A 21,000-nucleotide genomic window follows, 5' to 3' on the forward strand; every position below is an offset into this window, starting at 1 on the left:
TCCTGAAGAGTTTTGCTTCAGCCCTGATCAAACACACCTGAACACGGTCTTAAGGGAAGCTAGGAAGCTACAGGCAGGTGACTTTTATTAGGGTTGGAGTTTGCCACCCCAGGTGTAGACTGAGGTCAAGCTGAAGTGTCCCTCACGAGTTCCTGCTGAACTAGAGAAGTTTGTCGTTTCCGCTGTAATCATTAACAGAGTCGTCGGGCGAGTCCGATTCACAAACGCTCTTTGTGAGGGAAGATCTTCTGAGGCGAGGTTTGCTCATTCCTGATGTCATCCAACACACATTTCAACATTCCACTCATAGTTCCGAGTGTCTGTCATGGTCCGTCTCTCTCTCTCTCACACCTGTGTCTGTCTGACCCTCATCAGACTCTCGGATTCCTCTGTAGTTTAACCGTATTGAACATTGCGTTTCTGTTCAGGATAAGGTGCATTGCTTTTAACTTTTAGGATATCAAATTTGCAAGCTCGTTTTCCTCTGTGCTGAACAGTGATTTCAAATATGCAAAATAATGCACGTGTCCCGCTTGTGGCCTTCGGTCTGAGCTCCTGAAATTCAGCGAGTAACTTCATCTGTTAATGGAGGCCCTCGGAAACATCATTTCCCTGCATCTACAAATACGATGCAAATCCTGTTCCGTCCGCTCGAGCTGCACGGTGTGTTTAGATCTGTGACACTGTTTCGGTTTTATATTCTAGGATTTCATGTTTTATTGCTGATATTATAAACAGCAGATGACCTGAGGCTTTATATTCTACGCAGTATGATTCAGCTCGAGATCCTTCATGTGTGATCCTCATTTCTGGGAAGTATTTTTGTTTTCAGTTTGTCATTTTAAAGCGCGACCTTCAGATTTTTCTCTTGTTTTGAACAGGGGCATTCTGGGTATCTGTGAGCTGGTGTCACAGTAAGGGCAGTGTGGGGCAGACTCGGGGTTTCAGGTGCCATTTGTTCTCCTGGATTTATATACGGGCACTTACATCTGCCCCGGCCTCGTGTAAACGAAATTAGCCAACTCTCCACGTTAGATATCTGAGCTTTAAAACCCCGATGAAGGAGCAGCACGGTGTGTGCTTGACATGCATGTGCATTTTCAACACGTGTGTAACACACAGCACCCGCTTTTCATAGACAGATGCTCAGACACTTCTGCGTCTCATTCATTCTCTTATCAACGTGAGGAAGCGCCTTGTGTGTAAACTGACACGACGACGATAAGAGAGCGGACAGCGAGGCTCCGCCCACAGCGCTGACGTCCCTCATTTCAAATATCACACCACTGGTATAGCCCCGCCCCCCGCGGGCTTCATTCAAATGGATGGGATTTGCCCACGGGAGGGAAGAACTGCCCAGTCACTGTTCACGGGAGTGTGGTACCGGTCCGGACAAGCATCATAGTGATCCACTGACCTCTGTTAATATTCAACTATTCAAGGAAACGGTGAAACGGAACGGCGCGTGTCGGTAACGTTATCTGTGATTGGCCAGAATCCGCGGCGCAGGTGATGGAGATTCGGCTCGGCTTCATCTGCTCGGTTCTTCTGCTTCACTTTGTCCACGGAAGCCGTAAGTGTCCGTTTGGAGGTCTGAAGATCTGCTTCCGTAGGTGTGATCGGCCCTGTTTCACAACTGAACGATTTCTTCCGATCTTTGTTTTTCTTTCTTTTCCGATGTTGTTCAAACTCTTCCTGTTTTTGTTCTGTAATTAAACATCTGACGCCGTTTGGGTTTTTTTTTTTTATCTCAGGGTCTGTTCTGCGGTGTATATACATGTTTATTGGATCCGGTGTCGGTGTTTTATTGCTGTATCGCGCGTGTCTCATTACCGTAATTCCTCTCGCCGAATAAACGCGTTTCCTGATTGGCCGCCGCCGAAGCACATGCGCGCTGCTGTCGCTGATTGGTTGGTTTCGGCAGGATGACAGTCGGTCTAGAATCAATCGCAGTGATCGGAGATTGTCCCGATGCAGGTCATAAACGCACTCGACAGTGACCATCCAATGGATCAGGCTCATGGAGTTTTTGTTGTAGAAACGCTGGTTTCAGGAACGCCACAGGAAGTTTCGCAGGAAGTGGTTCGTCCAGTTCTTGACAGATCGTCGGCTGTCACACGCACACCGGATCCAGACACGCCCAACACAGTCACTCCACATCAGTCACTGTTGTTCTCAAGAGTTTGTTAAACGTCAGTAAAACACACAAGCGCCGAGATTGAGGAAAAAATCAAAGCAGCTTCGTGATTCTGTTTATATTCGTGTGTCTGAATATTCACTGATGCGATGATGTTTTGCTGTAGAAACACTAGAACATCTGCTTCTCCTTCTCTGAGTGTTTGGAGAGTCACTCACTGCTGCAGAAAACACACACATTTACTAGAACAGGAGAGAGAGAGATTCGCTGTTTCAGGGAGTGAAACTCTCTCTCTCTCTCACACACACACACACACACACAATGGGCTTGTGTCACATCCTGTGACTATTTGGGGAATTTTCTGGTTCATGGAGGAAACCAGTTGAGTTAGTTCAGATGTGCTAGTTAATGTGGTTTATACTGAGCACAACTATATTATTTCACTGTCGTTGTGATTCATAAATACTGCAGAGTAAAAACAATCAGTTTCTCCTCCAAACATCATTCTGGATCATTTCCATCAAGCTCCACCTCCTTCATCTCTACTGTATCTTGATTATGCAAATGTTTCCATAGAGACCAGTGAGCAACTAGTGGTGTGATTATTAACTCCGCCTCTGCCATTGTCTTAAAAGATTACACACCCGTCATCCGTCAAAGAGACTGAATGTTTATAATCAACAAATGCTTTGTGCAAAGATCAGCTCCCTCTCCCTCTCTGTCTCTCTCTGCTGACACAGGTTAAACATTCACCTTTATGGTTTTGTCCGATGTTTTATTTTACTAATTGCACAAGTTAACGCTTGAGTTTTCAGCACAGATAAGCCAGAATACGTCAAACATCAGATGTGTTTATGTTACGGCGGAGATGAGTGTGTAGAGTCTCATGTGTGTGTGTGTGTGTGTGTGTGTTTGTCAGGTGCAGCCGTCTGCAGTCAGGAGCAGTTCAGGTGTGCAAACGGGAAATGCATCACCGGTCGCTGGGTTTGTGACGAGGCGGACGACTGCGGCGATGGAAGCGATGAGCTGCCCCAGTCCTGCAGTGAGTTCAACACGCTCCTGATTACTGACGCCGGCGAAGCGCTGCAGTCAGTTACGCCTGCTAAAAATGATTTGTTTACATTCATTAATGTTGCTGCCGCACGATGACTGATGAGCGATCGTTAGCTCATTAAGGTCTCAGTATGCTAACGCTCAAACTCCGCCACAGGCCAGAAGAAGTGTTTGCCGAGTCAGTTCAGCTGCGGCGGGCGTCTGAATCAGTGCGTGTCCTCCAGGTGGCGCTGCGACGGGAAGTCTGACTGCGAAAACGGCGCAGACGAGCAGGGCTGCGGTAAATATAACGATCTCTAGGTGGCGCCTACTAGATGACACGTCACACGTTGAGCCGTGTTAACGCCCCTTTTGTGCTTGTGTTGTTTTAGCTCTGAAGAACTGCACGGACGAGGAGTTCCGCTGCCGCAGCGGTCAGTGCGTGTCGCTGTCGTTCGCGTGCGACGAGGATCCCGACTGCGACGACGGCAGCGACGAGGCGTCCTGTCCCCCGCCCACCTGCGGCCCCGGCTCTTTCCAGTGCAACAACTCGGTGTGCGTGCCGCAGAACTGGGCCTGCGACGGCGACGCCGACTGCGCGGACGGCTCTGACGAGTGGCCGCAGAATTGCCCGGCCGGGACGGGTCAGAAGCCGCCGTCGGTCTGCCGCGATCACGAGTTCCTGTGCGGCAGCGGCGAGTGCGTCCACGGCAGCTGGAGGTGCGACGGAGGCGCCGACTGCGGCGACCGGTCAGACGAGGACAACTGCAGTGAGTGCACGCGTGTTTGACGTTGAGTAAAGCGCGGTGTGTCCGAGAGATCGTACGCTTACCTTCTGTGTCTGTCGCAGCTGCGCCCACCTGCCGTCCGGATGAGTTCACGTGTAAAGACGGCAGCTGCGTCCCGGGAATGCACCAGTGCGACGGGAATCCCGACTGCCCGGACCGCAGCGACGAGATGGACTGCGTCACCGGTGAGAGTCGCACGTGCGCCCGTCACGCGTGAATGTGTCAAAGCTGCTGTCTGTCTGTAACCGTCTGTCTGTCTGTAACCGTCTGTCTGTCTGTCTGTCTGTCTGTCTGTCTGCAGAGAACGCGTGCGATGGGCCGCGCAGGTTTAAGTGTGGCAGCGGCGAGTGCGTCGGCGCAGACGGCGTGTGTGACGGCCGGAGGGACTGCCGCGACGGGTCAGATGAGCCTCTCAAAGAATGCAGTGAGTTCCACTCTCGCTGTTCCTGTAACGCATCTCATCGTTCACTCATGTCGTTCCAAGTGAGAGTTTCTTCTGCTGAAGGCAAAATAAGATATTCTGAAGAATGCTGGTAACCAAACAGCTGACGGTAGCCAGTGACTTAAAATACTATGTGAAAGCGTTTGGTTACCAGCATTGGTCAGCTGATGCTGCGTCGCAGTGCGTGACTCCTCCGTCCTGACTGATGTGATTGGCTGCTGAACTTCTGTTAAAAAAACAGAAGTCTAAGATGATCATGTGACAGTAGAGAGGATCATGTGACGTGTGTGTTTCCTGCAGATACTAACGAGTGCCTCGCTAACAACGGCGGCTGCTCCCACACGTGCAGCGACCTGAAGATGGGATACGAGTGTGTGTGTCCGGACGGATTTCACCTGATCAACCGCACGCAATGTGAAGGTGAGCCCCCGTCCCGATGAGCGCAGTGCACGATGGTCCGTCGGTGTGTTTGGTTTCATCACGTGTGTGCGTGTGTTTCTAGACGTGGATGAGTGCGCGGACGCAGACAGATGCACTCAGATCTGCATAAACCTGCCGGGCAGCTTCAGATGTGACTGTAAAGATGGATTTGAGCTGGATCAAATGACCAAAGACTGCAAAGCGGTAACAGGTACGTGATTGAACAGGAACAAATTATGGGTAACAGCTGTGAGAACGAGATGATCAAAGCATCTGTCGTCCTCCAGGATCCGACGCGTTCCTCCTCTTCAGCACGCGTCACGAGGTGAGGAAGATGGCGCTGGGCAGCCGCACGTACACGGCGCTGATCCGCCGGCAGAAGAACGTGGTGGCGTTAGACGTGGACGTTCGCAACGAGAGGATCTTCTGGTCTGACGTGAGCCTGAAGAAGATCTACAGGTGAGAGACGGTGACGGTGACTCACTGATCACTGACGGCTCTGGGGGAAACGCGAGTTGTAATTAGATACTGGTAAAATTATGCATTACATTTAAATTTAGAAGAAAGGACCTGAGTAACTTTCCCCAACCCTGATTACTGATGTTGCTCAGATGAACTGTTTCACTGATGGCCGTCTCAGTGATTTCCTTCATTTGAATCTGTATTTCTGCTCTGTTTACTGACGTAATGCTGAATCTGACCCGACGTCTCTCGCGCGTTTGTGTTCCGCAGCGCCGCGGCCGCCGACTCCACCCACCACAGCACCGTGATTGACAGCCAGATCTCCCGCCCCGAGGGCCTGGCCGTGGACTGGATCCACGGAAACATCTACTGGACGGACGGCGAGCTGCGAACCGTCTCCGTGGCGACCGCGGACGGCAGCAAGCGCAAGACGCTCGTCGCCGAGGGGTTGCAGAATCCGCGGGCGATCGTCGTCGACCCGCAGAGCAAGTGAGTGTTTGCGGATCGGCCGGCGGGACGAAGCGCGGGTGAAACCGTTTGTACTGATCATTGGTGTGTTGTTTCACGCCCCACAGTTTCATGTTCTGGACAGACTGGGGCGAGCCGGCACGGATCGAGAAGAGCGGACTGAACGGGGCCGACCGGACGGCCCTCGTGACGGACGACATCGCCTGGCCCAACGGCATCACGTTCGGTGAGTCGCGCAGACGGCGCCATGAACCGCAGACCGCCGCGTGAGGCGCGTGCTGACGTGTGACGTTTTGTGTTCAGATGCGTCGAGCGGCCGTCTGTACTGGGTCGACTCAAAGCTGCACACGCTGTCCAGCATCGGCGTGAACGGAGACGGGCGACACACGCTGATCCGTGACGAGCAGAAGCTGCCGCACCCGCTGGCGCTGGCCGTGTTCGAGGTTCGTGCCGTCGGCCGTGTGACGTGAGGCCGTGTGGCGGGTCGGTCGGGCGCTTACGTGTGTCTGTCTGTCTGTCCACAGGAGAAAGTCTTCTGGACCGACGTGTCCAATAACGCCATCTGGAGCGCCAACCGCGTGACGGGGCGAGACGTCGCCGCCGTGGCCGAACGCCTGCAGTCTCCTGAAGACATCGTGCTGTATCACAGTCTGAAACAGCCGTCCGGTGAGAACGTGACACGAGCCCGCCGTGTTTAGCGAGTGTCTGATGCCAGTATTGCTGTTCACGTGTGTGTCTCGGTCAGTGATCTGTGTGTTGGTCTGATGTTGTTCCGGCAGGACGGGACTGGTGCAGAGAAGCGGCTCAACAAAACGGCGGCTGTGAGTTTCTGTGTCTGCCGGCGCCGCGGATTAACACGCGTTCTCCCAAATACACGTGCGCGTGTCCTGATCACATGACCCTGGGCGCGGACATGAGGACGTGTGTGTCAGGTGCGTTCAGACCCGATCTGTATTCTCTCCAGAAGGTTTCGTCACGACGCTCACCGACCGCCATTTTGCACGCAGGTGTGAACTCCACGGCGTCGCCGCAGGTGCCGGGCAGAACCGCGACCGGACGCTCCGCTCAGACGGCCGACCATCGGCAGCGGGAGACGGACGCCGCACAGGCGGGCTCTCGGAGGGGTCAGTTCCTCTTCCTGTCTGATGTGGGTTAGTCGATTCTGATCACGCGCTCACTGTCCGTCTGCCTCTTTACAGGAATTAACGAAGAACATGAGCCGGTTTCCAGCCCTTCCCAGCATCCCACGGTCCTGTACATCATCCTTCCAATCGGTCAGTAAAGCGTCATGCTCACGATACACACGAGTCGCTCACTGACTGATCGCCAGCGCGAATGACCCGTCTGTCTGTCTGTCTGTCTGTCTGTCTGTCTGTCTCTCAGTCGCCGTGTGTCTGCTGGCCGTTGGCGGCGTGTTGCTGTGGAGACACTGGCGGCTGAAGAACACCAACACCATCCACTTCACCAACCCAGTGTACCAGAAGAAAACAGACGACACGGTTCACATCTTCAGGAGCCCCAGTCTGGAAGGATACTCGCATCCATCGGTACGACGACAGACGCGTCAGACTGACGTTCACCAGTTCTCAGTCACACACACACACACACACACACGCTGTTTAATTTACTCACATATTCAGAAATTCAGGAATCACACGTGATTCGTCCTGATGAGGCAGAAACATGAACAGCGTTGTGATACACAGTCACTGATCGATTTGACTAGAACAGAAGAATCACAGAGTTGTTTAAAACGCTCATGAGGGCCGGTGTGTTTAGATTGAGCCATGAACGACCTCAGACAGAAGTGTGTTTAATGTGTGTGTGTGTGTGTGTTTCAGTGTCAGATGATCAGTATGGAAGAAGACGCCGCTTGACGCTCCTCCAGACACTCCTCCAGAAGCTCAAGGTCACTTTAATGCTGCTCTGAAACTTTAACAGCGAGCTGAAGGAATCTCGTCCTCATCTACGAAAACGACCCCAGGATCAAGCCTGATTTTTAAAATGCCTGTATCATATAAGGAATGAAGACACACACACACACACACACACACACATACTCTGACAGTCAAGATGTCAAGCGGAGACTCTTCAGGAGTCTGTCGATCCCGTGGCTCTGCTGCAAACACGCCGCTGTTTTCATTTGTGATTTGTGAGCTTTTAAGGTCCTCCTACTGAAGGTATTACCATGTTATAATATTTGCAATGATCCTTGTAGATATTTATGATTGTGTGGAGGGCAGACAGGTGTCTCTCTTTTTGCACTATCTGTGTGGACTGTCACAGACTTTATTTATATTTCTCCTTCAGACACACTTGAACAATCTGTTTGACTTTGTTTGAACGAAGTGCTTGTATTTAAGAATGCACGGCGCTACTTTAGTAATAGCGAGCGATTCGTTATCGTTCGTTATAGTTACTGAGCGGATTCGTTCCGTTACCGCCGCGTGTGAAGTTCACGCCTGTAGATTAAATTCTGGGCCTTAAACCTGATCGTGCCTGTGACGTGTCGCAACGTTCGAACGCGTGAATATTCCCGGTGCTCAGGGTCGCGCGTGTGCGCTGAGATTCAGGTGACCTCTGACCTCAGCTGTCCTTTAGAAGAGTCGCGCGCTTACGTTCTGTCGTCGCTCCGCTCGCTTTGCTTATGACGAGGCTCATGCGGCAGGTTTTCTGAAGGGTCGGAGCGTTTTCGCTGTTACCAGACAAATGAAGGATCACAAACGCTCCTCAAACATCTGCAGGTTGGTCTCTGTACGCACTCGCCTTTGTCGCACCGTCTAAACCCAAGACTTTGTACGAAGAACACTCCTATTTATTGTGTATATGTGTGTTTTTGTTGAGTTTCCTGCTTTTTTCTTTTAAACATATTATTTATCACATGCGATACTGAAACGCCATCCAGAAATCTAAGTGCACTACAGAGGGAACGACCTGCGCGACATTCAGGGACTTTTATACGTTTATGAAGGATGAAACGCAAATGTGAAGTAAGGCTGTTTGTGGTGATGAGTGAAGTCTTGAACGGATTCTCGTTCTGTTACTGTTGATGGGTCACTTGAGGTCACTTTTACTCTTGTGAACCCGTTTCTCTTTCTCAGGACCGATGGTCCAGCGATCTGAATGTTCTACAGGTTTAGAGAAACAAATCGCACCCAAAGAAGCAGCTCAACTGTCTTGAACGTTGTTTTTAAATAAATGCACATTTTGAAACAAGAAATCGGTGTGTGTTTGAGTTGATTTCTTGATGCTGCTGTTCTGTTTTCGATCCAAGTGTTTGTCTGAGATTCACTTTGATCCGTCCATCAGGTGATACGGGCGCTCGTTTGGGGCCCCGCGGCCTCGAGGTTGTCGTTTGGATTTTTAGGTGCGTTCCGTTTTTAAACCTTCCACAAGAACTATAGAGCGCAGACAGCTCTGCGTGCTTTCAACTCGCTCTTGCGGTACTTTAATGTCATCCACCGATCGGTGTGTCCATGACTAAGGGAACGCGCACCACCCTGGTGAAAAAGCCAGCATATGCTGGTAGGCATGTTTTGATGCTGGGATGCTGGTCCTTAACCAGCAAAAACCAGCATAAACCAGGATCAAAACATGCCTACCAGCATGTGCTGTTTTTTTCACCAGGGTAGTGCTGTTCAGTGTGGAACGTATATAAAAAAAATCGGTCTGTGCGTTGGATTTAAGTCTGTTTACAAACCTGTCGTCTATTGAGAACGTTTTAATGACTTGATTTTGCTCCAAATTCATTTAATAACATCAGTCGAGTTTTTGAAATAACTTCCTTTTTTGATCTGACGTGGTTTCCCATCACAGAATGAGGCAAAATCGTTATTTATAAAATATTCTATAAAGTGATAAAGACTGTTGATTAGCATTGCAATGCATATTCATAAAAAAATGCCCGATATGGCTCGAAGAACACAGATAATCCATTTAGTCGTCATCGTACAGATATGTCTCCGTGTTTTGAGAGTTAAAATGTCTCTGTCTGAGTTTTATTCAACTACGTGAAAGCGTACACCTTTGTCCAGGTTAGGGATTTCCTGTATGAATCAAACATTCTATTGCGTGTATTACATATATTAATTAACGCCTTTATTTTGGGGAAAAATAGCAACAATAATACTTCTCTGTAAAGTTTTTTCTCCAGTGTAGGAGTTTTGTCCCCTCTCTGCACAAGGTTTTGCACAAGAAATGCACAAGATTTTCTGACAAAAAGTTAAGATTTTTTTTTGGTCAGAGATTTTAAATTAATAATTATTTAAGTAATTTATTTAAATAATCATTAAATTAATTTTATAATAAATTCTTATACCTTTCTAAACATTTATAATTAGACCTTCTGTATGTTACCAGGTCATGCTGCAATTTTCTGTAAAATATATTGATAATCATTAACGATAATTATTGTTTTGTTTAATGTTTTTATTTAGTAATAAGAATAATCAGAATTAGTCATATTGATAAAAACATCATTTTGGCCAAATTGTGCAGCCCTACACACAGCCACAACAAACTCAATGTTCTTTATCATTTTTTGAAAACTTTTCTTGTTACAGTTCAGATTTTGTTGTTACAATTTAGATTTTGGAAATCACTTAATATTGCCTCTCAGAATAGTCTCTCGAAATTAATGCTGTTTTTAAAGTATTTGACATGAGATTAAAGTGAAGTTAGAAATGGAATCCAAACAATATCTTTCTGGGGCTGGAAAAAAGGATTTTTTTTTTGACTGCTATATACATAATATTTATTACTGCAGTTTTTTTTTTGTTTTTTTTTTTTACTTTTTTACATGCAATGATGCCTATGATCACAGACAGATGTTATGTTAAATAATAAAGACCCAGATCCAATGTAATTCAGTCAAGTTTTTATTTTTTTCATGTGATCACCAAGCAATCCTTGAAAACAAGCAGAATAGCCTGCATTTATGAATATTAAGGCCTATGTTTATTTTGTTTATTCTGTTTAGTTAATCTCATTTGGACTCCTATTTTTCAATTTTATTTGCTTAAATATATATATATATATATATTACATATGTTTGTTGAATGTGTTACAATTAATACACATTCACACTTAAATATTGGAAAAAGCATTCCATGTGCTTCATCTTCACTAGTCAAATTTCTGTGACTTTTTTTTACACTATTGGGGCCCATTTTCAAGATCTCGCTTAGGGCCCCGCAAACCTACTGCTGGAGTTCAGCGTGTCTATCAGGAACATCCCGCTGATGATTAGTTTCTAGATCCGGTCTACAGCCTCCGTTCGTTCATTATTAATCACGTTTGTTCACATTCACTCATCTTTGCATATTTCATGAGCTCATCGACATCACGTGACTGAACTTTACTCCCATTTTACAGTATTTAATCATCTGTTCCATCGTCTTCAGACGCTTTTTTCACGAATCAGACGAGCTCTGGGTCGAATCCAGGTGATGATGGATAATATGAGGTCATCATGAGGATGTCATGTTCGGATCTGCAGTAATGTCTGGCATGTTGTTCAACCGGACACGAGGAGAAAGAGACGACAGCGATGATTATCCCACAGAAACAGACGTCCATCTGTGATGCTCTTCATCTAAATTAGGAGTGCCCTTCACTTACAGCCTTTTATTTATAGAACCATGATTATCTATAGAACCAAACGTATTTATGGGTTTTATTTATAGAGCCATAAATAAAAATAACTTCCCCCCCTTGTGTATGTGTGTGACCTGTCTAGGTTTAGGTGTAGGGCGATGGAAAATACGCTTTATACAGTATAAAAACCATTACGCCTATGGAATGTCCCCATAAAACACGGAAACACAACATTTGTGTGTGTGTGTGTGTTTTCTGACTCCCCTGATTCCTCATGCGGTTAGGGTTAGGGTTAGGTGTGAGTTTAGATTAGAAAATCAGATTCTAATCAACCATCACGGTCTGTCCAGTAATTAAGAACTAGCACAACACCTCGTCTGCTTATTAAAATGATCTGCCAACTGACTAATCGATTCACATCCATGTTGAATCGTGCAGCACTCAGTCATCGTTTATGTTCTGTTGAGGATCTCAGCGCACAGGTGAATAATGACGCCGCCCAATCAGCAGCTCAGAGTTTTAGAATATTCTCACTCTGATGATCTCATTGGTCAGATCCAACGCGGTGGGCGGAGCTTTAATGTCACACCACGACAGTGATGCAGCAGGAGGGCGTGTCTTGTGTGTTGTCATGACGATGATAAACTGAGACGTAATTCCATTCAGACTTAGAATTTTTATGTTCTGTAATTTCTGCTTAATACGATCTTATGATTCGTGTATAGAGTGACTGGGTTTGAGATTTTAATGCAGCTCTTTGCCTGAGTGAAGTAACACAAATGCAACAAAACTAAACTGTGTTACGTTATTGAAATGCTTTTTTCTTACTGTGATCCAGTGTTGTTTAATATGCCATTCTTGACCAGTTTTGTATGAAATACAGTGTTTTAATCAGATAATACATATAAAACTGGACTGGTCATCGAATTAAAACTATGGTCGTGGAGATTCAGAAGCTGCTGATGATCTGAAGGTGTGAGATGATCAGTGATGAATGTTTCTGTTCATGATGAGTTGCTGTTGGACACGAAACAAAGAAGACAATTCATGAGCTGTTACTGAATCCCATGAGAGCAGATCAGATTCCCAAAGGCAGCTGAAGTCTCTCAGAAACGCGATGTTGTGTAGAAGCACACACACACACACACACACACACACACACACACACACACTGCGAGCCAGCTCAAAACCTCATTTATTAAAAAAAAAACAAATCCCTCTACAGACTCACATAAATGACCGTGTTCAATTTTCTCACAGCGTAACAAACAGGATTATATTGTAAGGGGTGATCAGTGTCGTTTTGCAGGCCCTTATGAATAATTATAAATAATATGGTTAGAGAGGGCAATAACGGTAAGTCACGAACAACAACAATAATACATTTCTTGTACATAAAAACAGCATTTGTCCGCTTATTTAAACTGTCCCGGTTCCGGTACAAGTCTTTCAGAGCTCCTCGTTGAGAACGTCGCTCTCTGCTGAATGTGGTTCGATGTCGCCCTCTACCGGCGGGCTCCTCCGCAGTCACGTGATCTCTGGCAATCGTTTACCTGGCGCTGCGTGACGTCATCGCGCACGGTGCAGGAAAAGGAACTGGCGAGTTCATCACTCTCCGCTAAATACAGGAATGTTACTAAACCTACTTTAAACTGGTTTGACCTTGTTTAACACGGATCCGGGTGATTTATACGCGTTGGAGTATGTCTGCGTCAGCCGTGTTCGTGCTGGATCTGAAGGGGAAGGTAGTTTTGACTCTTAATGGGCGACTTTATGGGGGATGTCAGTAGATTAAATTCACCTGATTTAATTAAGCGTGAAACACCCGCGAGCCGCTGTTTGTAATCACCTTTATTCACATATAATATTAATAATAATGGCATATAATCATGTTTCATAATTTCTACAGCTGTCTGCTTCACACCACTATAACAAAAGCAGCGTTTAATGGAGAAACAGTGATCAGTTATTGAATGTCATGTGGTAGTGTTTCATTTCTTTTCTACTGGAACTGCTTTAGAAACAGAGAATGAGGAGTTTCTTTTTTTTTACACGAGCAGATGTCATTTCCTCTCCGGACAGGAAGGAGTATTATTACAGATGACCCTATTAAAAGAGTCAACGCTTATTTATGATTATCTTATTATCAGCTCATGTACCAAATGAAATCTGTCAGTCGTACTTTGACTCAAATGTGCACGTCTTCCCGTCAGGTGCTGATATGTCGCAACTACAAAGGCGACGTTGACATGTCGGAGATCGACCACTTCTTCACCCTGCTAATGCAGCAGGAAGAGGAGGGGCTTCTCTGCCCCGTGATGTCACATGGCAACGTCCACTTCCTGTGGATCAAGCACAGCAATCTGTACTGTATCCTTTGCATCACGCACTTCACGATCTGATTGTAAAAGATTATTGTGAGTAACCGGTGCAAATTAGATCATGTGGAATTGTGTCAATGATCATCAAGAGAGCCGACTCGTTCGGTAAACACGCGTTGTTGCGCTTAACCTGCCGATGACATCAGTGGTGGCCACCACCAACAAGAACTCCAATGCGTCTTTGGTCTACGCCTTCCTGTACAAGCTGGTGGAGGTGAGACCGAGATGACTCGCGGTTGCTCGTTAACCGGCCGTGGTTAATTCTTCCGGCGAGGGTTATAGTTTAACTGAACGTGTTGAATGTCGTGCTAAGAAACAAACGGTCTTCTCCCGTCCCGTGTGCGTTCAGGTGTTCACGGAGTATTTCAAGGAGCTGGAGGAGGAGAGCATTCAGGATAACTTTGTGGTCGTGTACGAGCTGCTGGACGAGCTCATGGACTTCGGTTTCCCGCAGACGACGGACAGCAAGATCCTTCAGGAGTAAGACTCGTTCGTTTCACGCGATCGTCGTAGAGAAGCTCGTCTCCTCACGTGTGTTTCTCTCTCTCAGGTACATCACGCAGCAGGGGAACAAACTGGAGGTGGCCAAAACCAAAGTGCCCACCACCGTCACCAACGCCGTGTCCTGGAGATCAGAGGGCATCAAATACAAGAAGAACGAGGTTTTCATCGACGTGATCGAGTCCATTAACGTGCTGGTGCGGGGCAGCGTCTCTTTCAGCAGCTGTTTTGTGGCTCCTGTGTGTGTGTGTGTGTGTGTGTGTGATTGATGATGTGTGTGTGTGTTCGCAGGTGAACGCTAACGGCAGCGTGATGAGCAGCGACATCGTGGGCTGCATCAAACTCAAGACGATGCTCTCAGGGATGCCAGAGCTCAGGTTGGGTCTCAACGACCGTGTGCTGTTCGCCCTCACCGGCCGTAAGAACCCGACCGTATTAAAGCTGTTTGTGTGAAACCCCTTTGGCCAGAGGAGAACTGGCCCCCCGACTGAGCCTGGTTTCTCCCAAGGTTTTTTTCTCCATTTGTCACCGATGGAGTTTTGGTTCCTTGCCGCTGTCGCCTCTGGCTTGCTTAGTTGGGGACACTATTGCATTTTATTTTATTGTTTTTGATTAACTACCTTTACCTATAATGTGAGTGTTTAATGTTGCCTTTGGCATTGTTGATGTACTGTTTCCTATTTAATACTGTACAGCCGCCTTGTCACAATTCTGTATTGTTAAAGGCGGTATATAAATAAAGGTGACTTGACTTGACTTGACTTGATGAACAGATGAGGGTTGTGCAGGATGACTGTCAGTCCTGCTAATGTGTGTGTGTGTGTGTGTGTGCGCGCAGGAGACAAAGGGAAGACTGTGGCCATGGAGGACGTGAAGTTTCATCAGTGTGTTCGTCTGTCACGTTTCGAGAGCGACAGAACCATCTCCTTCATCCCGCCTGATGGAGAGTCTGAGCTCATGTCGTACCGTATCAACACACACGTAAGCGCCGGCCCGTCCGCGGCTAACAGCCTGTGTCTCGACTAACTGGCTTTTTATTTTCTAGTTACTCAAGAGTAATGCCTGTGACCACAGTGAAAATTAATTTTTATATTGTGCAGCATTTTGGGACATTGTTGCTGCTTTCAACCTCTTAGGGTTTCTTTCTTTTTTTTTTTGAGCTTCTGTCTCTCAAATACCTGTTTTATGTTCCTCTGCAGTCACACAGTTGACCTGTTTTTTTCTGTTTGACATGAAGTGAGAGTTTGTGCCGTCTCAGTGACGTTACAGACCAATCTTATGAGGCTTATATTTGAGTCGCTCAGTGCTGTTGTCTGTTACTATATGGCAGGGGTGTCAAACTCAGTTCCTGGAGCCGCAGCCCTGCAGAGTTTTGTTCCAACGCACATACTATGCAATTTTCAGTCAAGCCTGAAGAACTTGATTAGTTGGATCAGGTGTGTTTAATTAGGGTTGCATCTAAACTCCGCAGGACTGCGGCCCTCCAGGAGCTGAGTTTGACACCCCTGCTATATGGTGTATGAACAAAAAGCAAATTTAGTCCTGACAATAATTGTTGTTTTAGATCTTGTTCCAAAAATAAACAATGCAACTTCTGGAGAACATCTGACGCAGCTGATGTGTGTGTATATATTGTGTTAAAGCGTCTCTGTTCACCGTCTGTGGTCTGCAGGTGAAGCCGCTCATTTGGATCGAGTCGGTTATCGAGAAGTTCTCTCACAGTCGGGTGGAGATCATGGTGAAGGTTTGTCGGCAAGACTAAGACACTAAGGACCGTTTGAAGTCTAACCCTACAGAGCTAGAGCCGTATTTTCAGCATTGTTCGGTAGGTATAGACTGATTTCCTCTCTCGCTGTATTTCAGGCCAAAGGACAGTTTAAAAAACAGTCTGTAGCCAATAACGTGGAGATCCGCGTGCCTGTGCCGAGTGACGCCGACTCTCCCAAGTTCAAAACCAGCACGGGTCACGCTAAATACGTTCCTGAGAAGAACCTGGTGGTGTGGAGCATTAAATCCTTCCCAGTAAGAGACAGATGCCCAGCAGTGCTTGGAGAAAGCATCTGCCCTAGATGTTGTGTTTTATGAAGACCTTTGTCATTGATGTTCTGAGTTTGGTCTTTGAGTCTCGTGTCGTTGTGTCCGTCGGCAGGGTGGAAAGGAGTTTCTGATGCGCGCTCACTTCGGCCTGCCGAGTGTGGAGACTGACGAGATGGAGGGAAAGCCTCCGATCACCGTCAAGTTTGAGATCCCGTATTTCACAGTGTCGGGCATACAGGTGCGAGTGAGACTTTGCATGTGCGTTTGCCTGTGTTCGCATTCGCATTCGCTATCGCTTCTCTTGCTCTCGTGTCACAGCGTTGACGTTCTGTTTAAGATCGAAAGCGATAAATGTATGATCCGCCCTGCAACTCATGTCTCAGCAAATCTAAAGTTTGTTTGTGTTCGGAAGGTACGGTACATGAAGATCATTGAGAAGAGCGGCTATCAGGCGCTGCCGTGGGTCCGCTACATCACACAGAGCGGAGGTGAGCGCTCGGCTTGCGTCATTTAAACGGGGCAGGCTTTTTTAGGATTTATTTTTTGTTAGGCTTTCTACTAAATGTAAAACTTGCATATGGCCAATCACCTGAGATCACAAAAAAATGTAATGAATAAAAATAAAAATATATACACAAGGAAGAAAGGGCTGCTCGTGTCTCTCTCACTGTTGCTTTGGTGCAATATTTTTTTTCCTTTCCTGCAAAAAAAAAAACTTAGAACAGTCAATGTCTGTCCTCTTACAGAGCAGGTTTTTATAAAAAAGTGTAGCAGATCAGAGGATGTCAAGAGGATAATTGGCATTAATTTCCATGTATTTATATGTGCTTGTGTTTTTTCAGATTACCAGCTGAGGACAAACAGCTAATGAGACTGAGAACCGCACAGCAGTGTTTTGGAAGGAGTTTATGAAATGTTTCTGTGTCTGTGTTATTAATCGATTTGATCCTGCCAGAATTTTATTAGAAAAGATGATATTGTATAAATTGTTGACGTTGAATGTAAACACACTCAGCATTTCAATCACCATGTGCTTTTTGCACCAAATCGTGGAATATGTTCTGTTCAATATTGCAATAAATCGAATACGTTTGTCCTGAAATGAGTGAAAATGTGTGTTATTGCTGATGACACATGAGTGCGTGTGCCCGCTCTTTTCTACACTCGCTCTCTCAGGCAGTGAATGAACGCAACAGTTTACAAATAAACCTTCTCAAATCGCCCGCCTTCTGCGCTCTGCGTTCTCATTGGTCGCTGGCGCAGTTGCCACGGCGATACTGTAGCAACGCCTATCAGCGCTCCTCCCTTTTGTCCAATTATGGCAGGCGCGTTGGCGTGTGTGAGCGCTGATTGGTGGACGTGTGTTCGTCATGCAGCGCTGTTGTCTGTCAAGCGCGCGATGTAAAGGCGCAAAGGCGCTCGGCTCAGCGCGTATATTGGTGATTGTTGTGACGGCTGTGACGGTAAGCAGCAAAACAGCCAACGGTCGCTCACCCACGGACCGCGGCGGAGAGAGAAAGCGGTAAGTTAAGCGCTTTAAATGCTCTTCGCGCGCGTTCCCGCTGCTGTCCGTTGAAGCGGCTCGTCAGAGGGCTTCGCGTTCATGTTGCGCCTCGCTCAATTGTTTTCTCAGATCGGATCTTCGGTGATCGGTTCACGTCCGTCCGGCTGTTTCAGATGATGGTTCTGGACGGGTTCGGCTGCGGGAAGAGTCTCAGCGCGGCGGCGGCGCAGGGGAACGTGGAGGCGGTTCGGCGGATCCTGCAGGATCACCGGGTCGAGCCGGACACGCTCAACGAGTTCGGGAAAACCGCGCTGCAGGTGAGAGGCTCTGTTTCAACACGTAAATGCGCTGTTTGTTTCGCTTTCCCTTCCGGCCGCGATGATGTCATCACGACCGTCGCTGTCACTCGCTGTCTGCATGTTACTCGATCTGGCATTCGCCCGGTTTACAGACCCGAGGCTTCACGAGTGTGTTGCGTGTGTGTCTGCTGTGCTGTAGGTGATGATGATGGGCTGCACCAGCGTGGCGCGTGTGTTGCTGGAGCACGGCGCTGACCCCAACGTCCAGGACCGCTGCGGCGTGACCCCCGCGCACGACGCGGCCCGCACCGGGTTCCTGGACACGTTGCGAGTTCTGGTGGACTACGGCGCCTCCGTCAACGTCCCCGACCACAGCGGGGCCCTGCCCATCCACATCGCCATCCGCGAGGGCCACTGGGACGTGGTGGAGTACCTGGCCCCCCTCTCGAACCTGGGGCACCAGGACGGCCGAGGGGCCAGCGCGCTGGACGCGGCCCGGGACGCGTGCGCTCTGGAGATGGTGGAGCTTTTAGAGCGGCTGATGGCCACCGGTTCGAATTGAAGAACTGTACGGTTCGATTCGCGCGCTTGGGAGCCCTCGGTGCTCGTCAGCGGGTTGTATTTATGTTAATATGTTGGATGTTGAGATGTATGTTTCGATAGTTGCTAGTTGAACTCATAATAATATTAGCTGGAATATGTAGCGCCGGTTTTGCACAGAGCAAATCCCCGCGCCGGGTCCGAGAGAGCGGCTCTCCTTCGGTCACGTGCGGGTTTGCCAGGCACACGTGTAAATAAGTCTTTCTTTGGTATTTTACAAAACATTTCTGTGCAGAAACTTGAACTGTTAACATTTTTATTCTTGTGAAATGATTTCTTGCCATCCATGCACTGATGAATTCTCGCTTTGTGTGTACATTTGCGGATTATCGTCTGTAAATAACCTTTTATGAATTTATTTGACTTATTTATTGAAAAATAATTGTATATTAACGTTTATGTTTACTGTGGTATTTCAGATGTTATTTATTAAGGTGTTTAATAAACTGAAAAATCAGTTTGTCTGAATTAACCGTGTTGAAGATCGTATTTTCCAGCAGATAATTCCCTAATCAAAATCACGAACGAACAGAGCCATATGTGGGCACCAGTAGCCTTGCTGTTCGCTTTGGACGTCCCGAGTTTGAGTCCCGGCTCACAGACCTTTCCTTTCACAGCCCCCCCCCATCACCTGTCTGAATACTGTCCTAAGAAAGGCAAAAATAAACACATGTAATATCAAAACAAATAAAACATTAGGCAGGCATCTTTTCTTTCAGATTTTATTTCTGATGTGACTCCTCTGAACAGTTTAAGAACAAACTACTTGCATTTACACAGCATTTGTGAACGAACAAACAAACATTACCACTAACTACAAACATACAGTCAAATTTGACACTGAATAGACCACGTTCTTCCGGGAGATGCGCCAGTGTCCGTATGAGCTCAAGGTGACCCTGAACGGCTCGATTACCCGACAGGAATGTGTGCGACTGTACAAGGCAAACATTGTGCTGTCACAGAGCTTCGCTTTGAACAGAAACTCTGCTTTTCTAAAGGGGTTTTACAACTCAGAGAGGACGCAGACACAATGGTGGTTTTGTTCGCTCACTGCATTCAGGCCAAACTCTCAGGATCCCTCTTTCGTCCTGCAGCAGGGCGTTCGTGTATCTGCCGCATGCAGTCGAGGGTTTTGGGCCAGTTTGTCTGTAATGCCATCAGTTGCTTCCTGAATTCGGACTCCTCTGCACCGATACAGGATCAATCAAACGCCTGTTACACGTTAAATCGTGCCAACTAGTATAACAGAGTTTGAGATCGCTGGACAAAGTCCACGTTCAGTTCAGCGAGTGAATCATCCTCAGACTGAAGTTTAAATGGAGCAGACTCTTAATCTACTCTCAATCTAGTTTCACAAACACTCGGTTCTAGTCAGTCCCGTGTTGAAGGTGTGTTGTGGAGGCCTGATTTTTTTGTGTCATTTATTTATTTTGAAGTATTATTGAAAAAAGAATGATTTCTTGTTACTGGAGAAACTTGCGAAGTAATACTGTATAATAAAAACTAGTGTCTACGCATCCATGGAACAAATTCATCTGTAAACATACTGACAGACCAGCACAAATGTGGGAATATATCAGTGCTACTCAACTCTGTCTTCTTCATTTAATTTCTCATTTGCATCATACCGTATGCCCATTTCCAACCATCTTCAGCAGAAATGTCAAGACATCCACAGTCTTGCTACTAAGAAAAGTAATGCAGCCTTTCAGTGGTGAAATTATTTTACTGACTTCATGAATTTTGCTAAATATAATCATTGAATGAAGTCAAAACAATCCACGGTTTAGTTCACAGATGCAGATCTAACGCTGCCTGTGAGTTTCGAAAACACGTGAGTTACCTATAGAGACTTCTGCTAATTCTCTCTGTTTCACCAAGAACATGCAAAGAACATCAGGCAGGTGAAGGTCAGAGCGGTTATCCATCAAAGCCCACACAGTGATTCGGCTGATCTGCCAGCAGAGGGAGTCGCTAGTTAGTCAAGTTAGCTTCTGCTGGTAGACATTTAATTTAAAATGATTTAAAATATCTAAAAGTGGTATGAATATTCTAACAAGTATTATCTTTGCTTATAACATTCAGACACAACTACTTCATTACATTCTGGTAGATGTGAATGTGACGTCACAGCTCAGGATCATCACTAGTGAAGGCTTTGGGACTGTGTGTGTGTGTGTGTGTGTGTGTTGTTGCCGTCAGCCAATCGGTGTTGTCATGACATCATTTCCTGCAGCTCAAGAGTCAGTGGTCACATGACATTCACAGCTCAGGTGGTTGGTCGAACTGAACATCCACGAGCAAAGTTTTCTAATTGTGTGCTTCAACAGA

General features: G+C 47.0%; 3 protein-coding genes across 3 annotated transcripts; all 3 read left to right on the top strand.

The window, feature by feature from the left end:
• The first annotated feature begins 1,239 nt into the window (after window positions 1-1,239).
• ldlrb (low density lipoprotein receptor b) lies at window positions 1,240-8,969 on the top strand. The gene is made up of 18 exons (XM_051112624.1): window positions 1,240-1,573; window positions 3,057-3,179; window positions 3,348-3,470; window positions 3,562-3,939; window positions 4,020-4,142; window positions 4,259-4,381; window positions 4,700-4,819; window positions 4,902-5,030; window positions 5,107-5,278; window positions 5,552-5,770; window positions 5,857-5,975; window positions 6,053-6,192; window positions 6,274-6,415; window positions 6,529-6,681; window positions 6,757-6,873; window positions 6,949-7,023; window positions 7,133-7,296; window positions 7,591-8,969. Exons 1-18 carry the CDS (start codon window positions 1,513-1,515, stop codon window positions 7,624-7,626), a joined length of 2,517 nt encoding a protein of 838 aa, XP_050968581.1. The 5' UTR covers window positions 1,240-1,512; the 3' UTR covers window positions 7,627-8,969.
• Window positions 8,970-12,834: 3,865 nt separating this feature from the next.
• ap1m2 (adaptor related protein complex 1 subunit mu 2) lies at window positions 12,835-17,375 on the top strand. Its single transcript, XM_051113545.1, has 12 exons — window positions 12,835-13,089; window positions 13,558-13,714; window positions 13,872-13,939; window positions 14,075-14,205; window positions 14,276-14,423; window positions 14,518-14,644; window positions 15,065-15,207; window positions 15,899-15,970; window positions 16,090-16,248; window positions 16,376-16,501; window positions 16,676-16,751; window positions 17,106-17,375. Exons 1-12 carry the CDS (start codon window positions 13,048-13,050, stop codon window positions 17,129-17,131), a joined length of 1,275 nt encoding a protein of 424 aa, XP_050969502.1. The 5' UTR covers window positions 12,835-13,047; the 3' UTR covers window positions 17,132-17,375.
• Window positions 17,376-17,623: 248 nt separating this feature from the next.
• cdkn2d (cyclin-dependent kinase inhibitor 2D (p19, inhibits CDK4)) lies at window positions 17,624-19,282 on the top strand. The gene is made up of 3 exons (XM_051112848.1): window positions 17,624-17,785; window positions 17,897-18,084; window positions 18,266-19,282. The coding sequence occupies exons 2-3, from the start codon at window positions 17,941-17,943 to the stop codon at window positions 18,626-18,628; spliced, it is 507 nt and encodes a 168-aa protein (XP_050968805.1). The 5' UTR covers window positions 17,624-17,785; window positions 17,897-17,940; the 3' UTR covers window positions 18,629-19,282.
• Window positions 19,283-21,000: the final 1,718 nt, after the last annotated feature.

The sequence above is a fragment of the Labeo rohita genome, chromosome 6 (assembly GCF_022985175.1).
Source record: "Labeo rohita strain BAU-BD-2019 chromosome 6, IGBB_LRoh.1.0, whole genome shotgun sequence".
NCBI lineage: Eukaryota > Metazoa > Chordata > Actinopteri > Cypriniformes > Cyprinidae > Labeo > Labeo rohita.

Excerpts from the sequence above, each read along its gene's own strand:
- cdkn2d (XM_051112848.1), top strand. The coding sequence starts at position 17,941 with ATGATGGTTCTGGACGGGTTCGGCTGCGGGAAGAGTCTCAGCGCGGCG. Across the intron at positions 18,085-18,265 it reads TCGGGAAAACCGCGCTGCAG|GTGATGATGATGGGCTGCAC; the intron begins GTGAGAGGCTCT and ends GCTGTGCTGTAG.
- ap1m2 (XM_051113545.1), top strand. The coding sequence starts at position 13,048 with ATGTCTGCGTCAGCCGTGTTCGTGCTGGATCTGAAGGGGAAG. Across the intron at positions 16,249-16,375 it reads GGAGCATTAAATCCTTCCCA|GGTGGAAAGGAGTTTCTGAT; the intron begins GTAAGAGACAGA and ends GTCCGTCGGCAG. Across the intron at positions 16,752-17,105 it reads CTACATCACACAGAGCGGAG|ATTACCAGCTGAGGACAAAC; the intron begins GTGAGCGCTCGG and ends GTGTTTTTTCAG.
- ldlrb (XM_051112624.1), top strand. The coding sequence starts at position 1,513 with ATGGAGATTCGGCTCGGCTTCATCTGCTCGGTTCTTCTGCTTCACTTT. Across the intron at positions 1,574-3,056 it reads TCACTTTGTCCACGGAAGCC|GTGCAGCCGTCTGCAGTCAG; the intron begins GTAAGTGTCCGT and ends TGTGTTTGTCAG. Across the intron at positions 3,940-4,019 it reads GTCAGACGAGGACAACTGCA|CTGCGCCCACCTGCCGTCCG; the intron begins GTGAGTGCACGC and ends TGTCTGTCGCAG.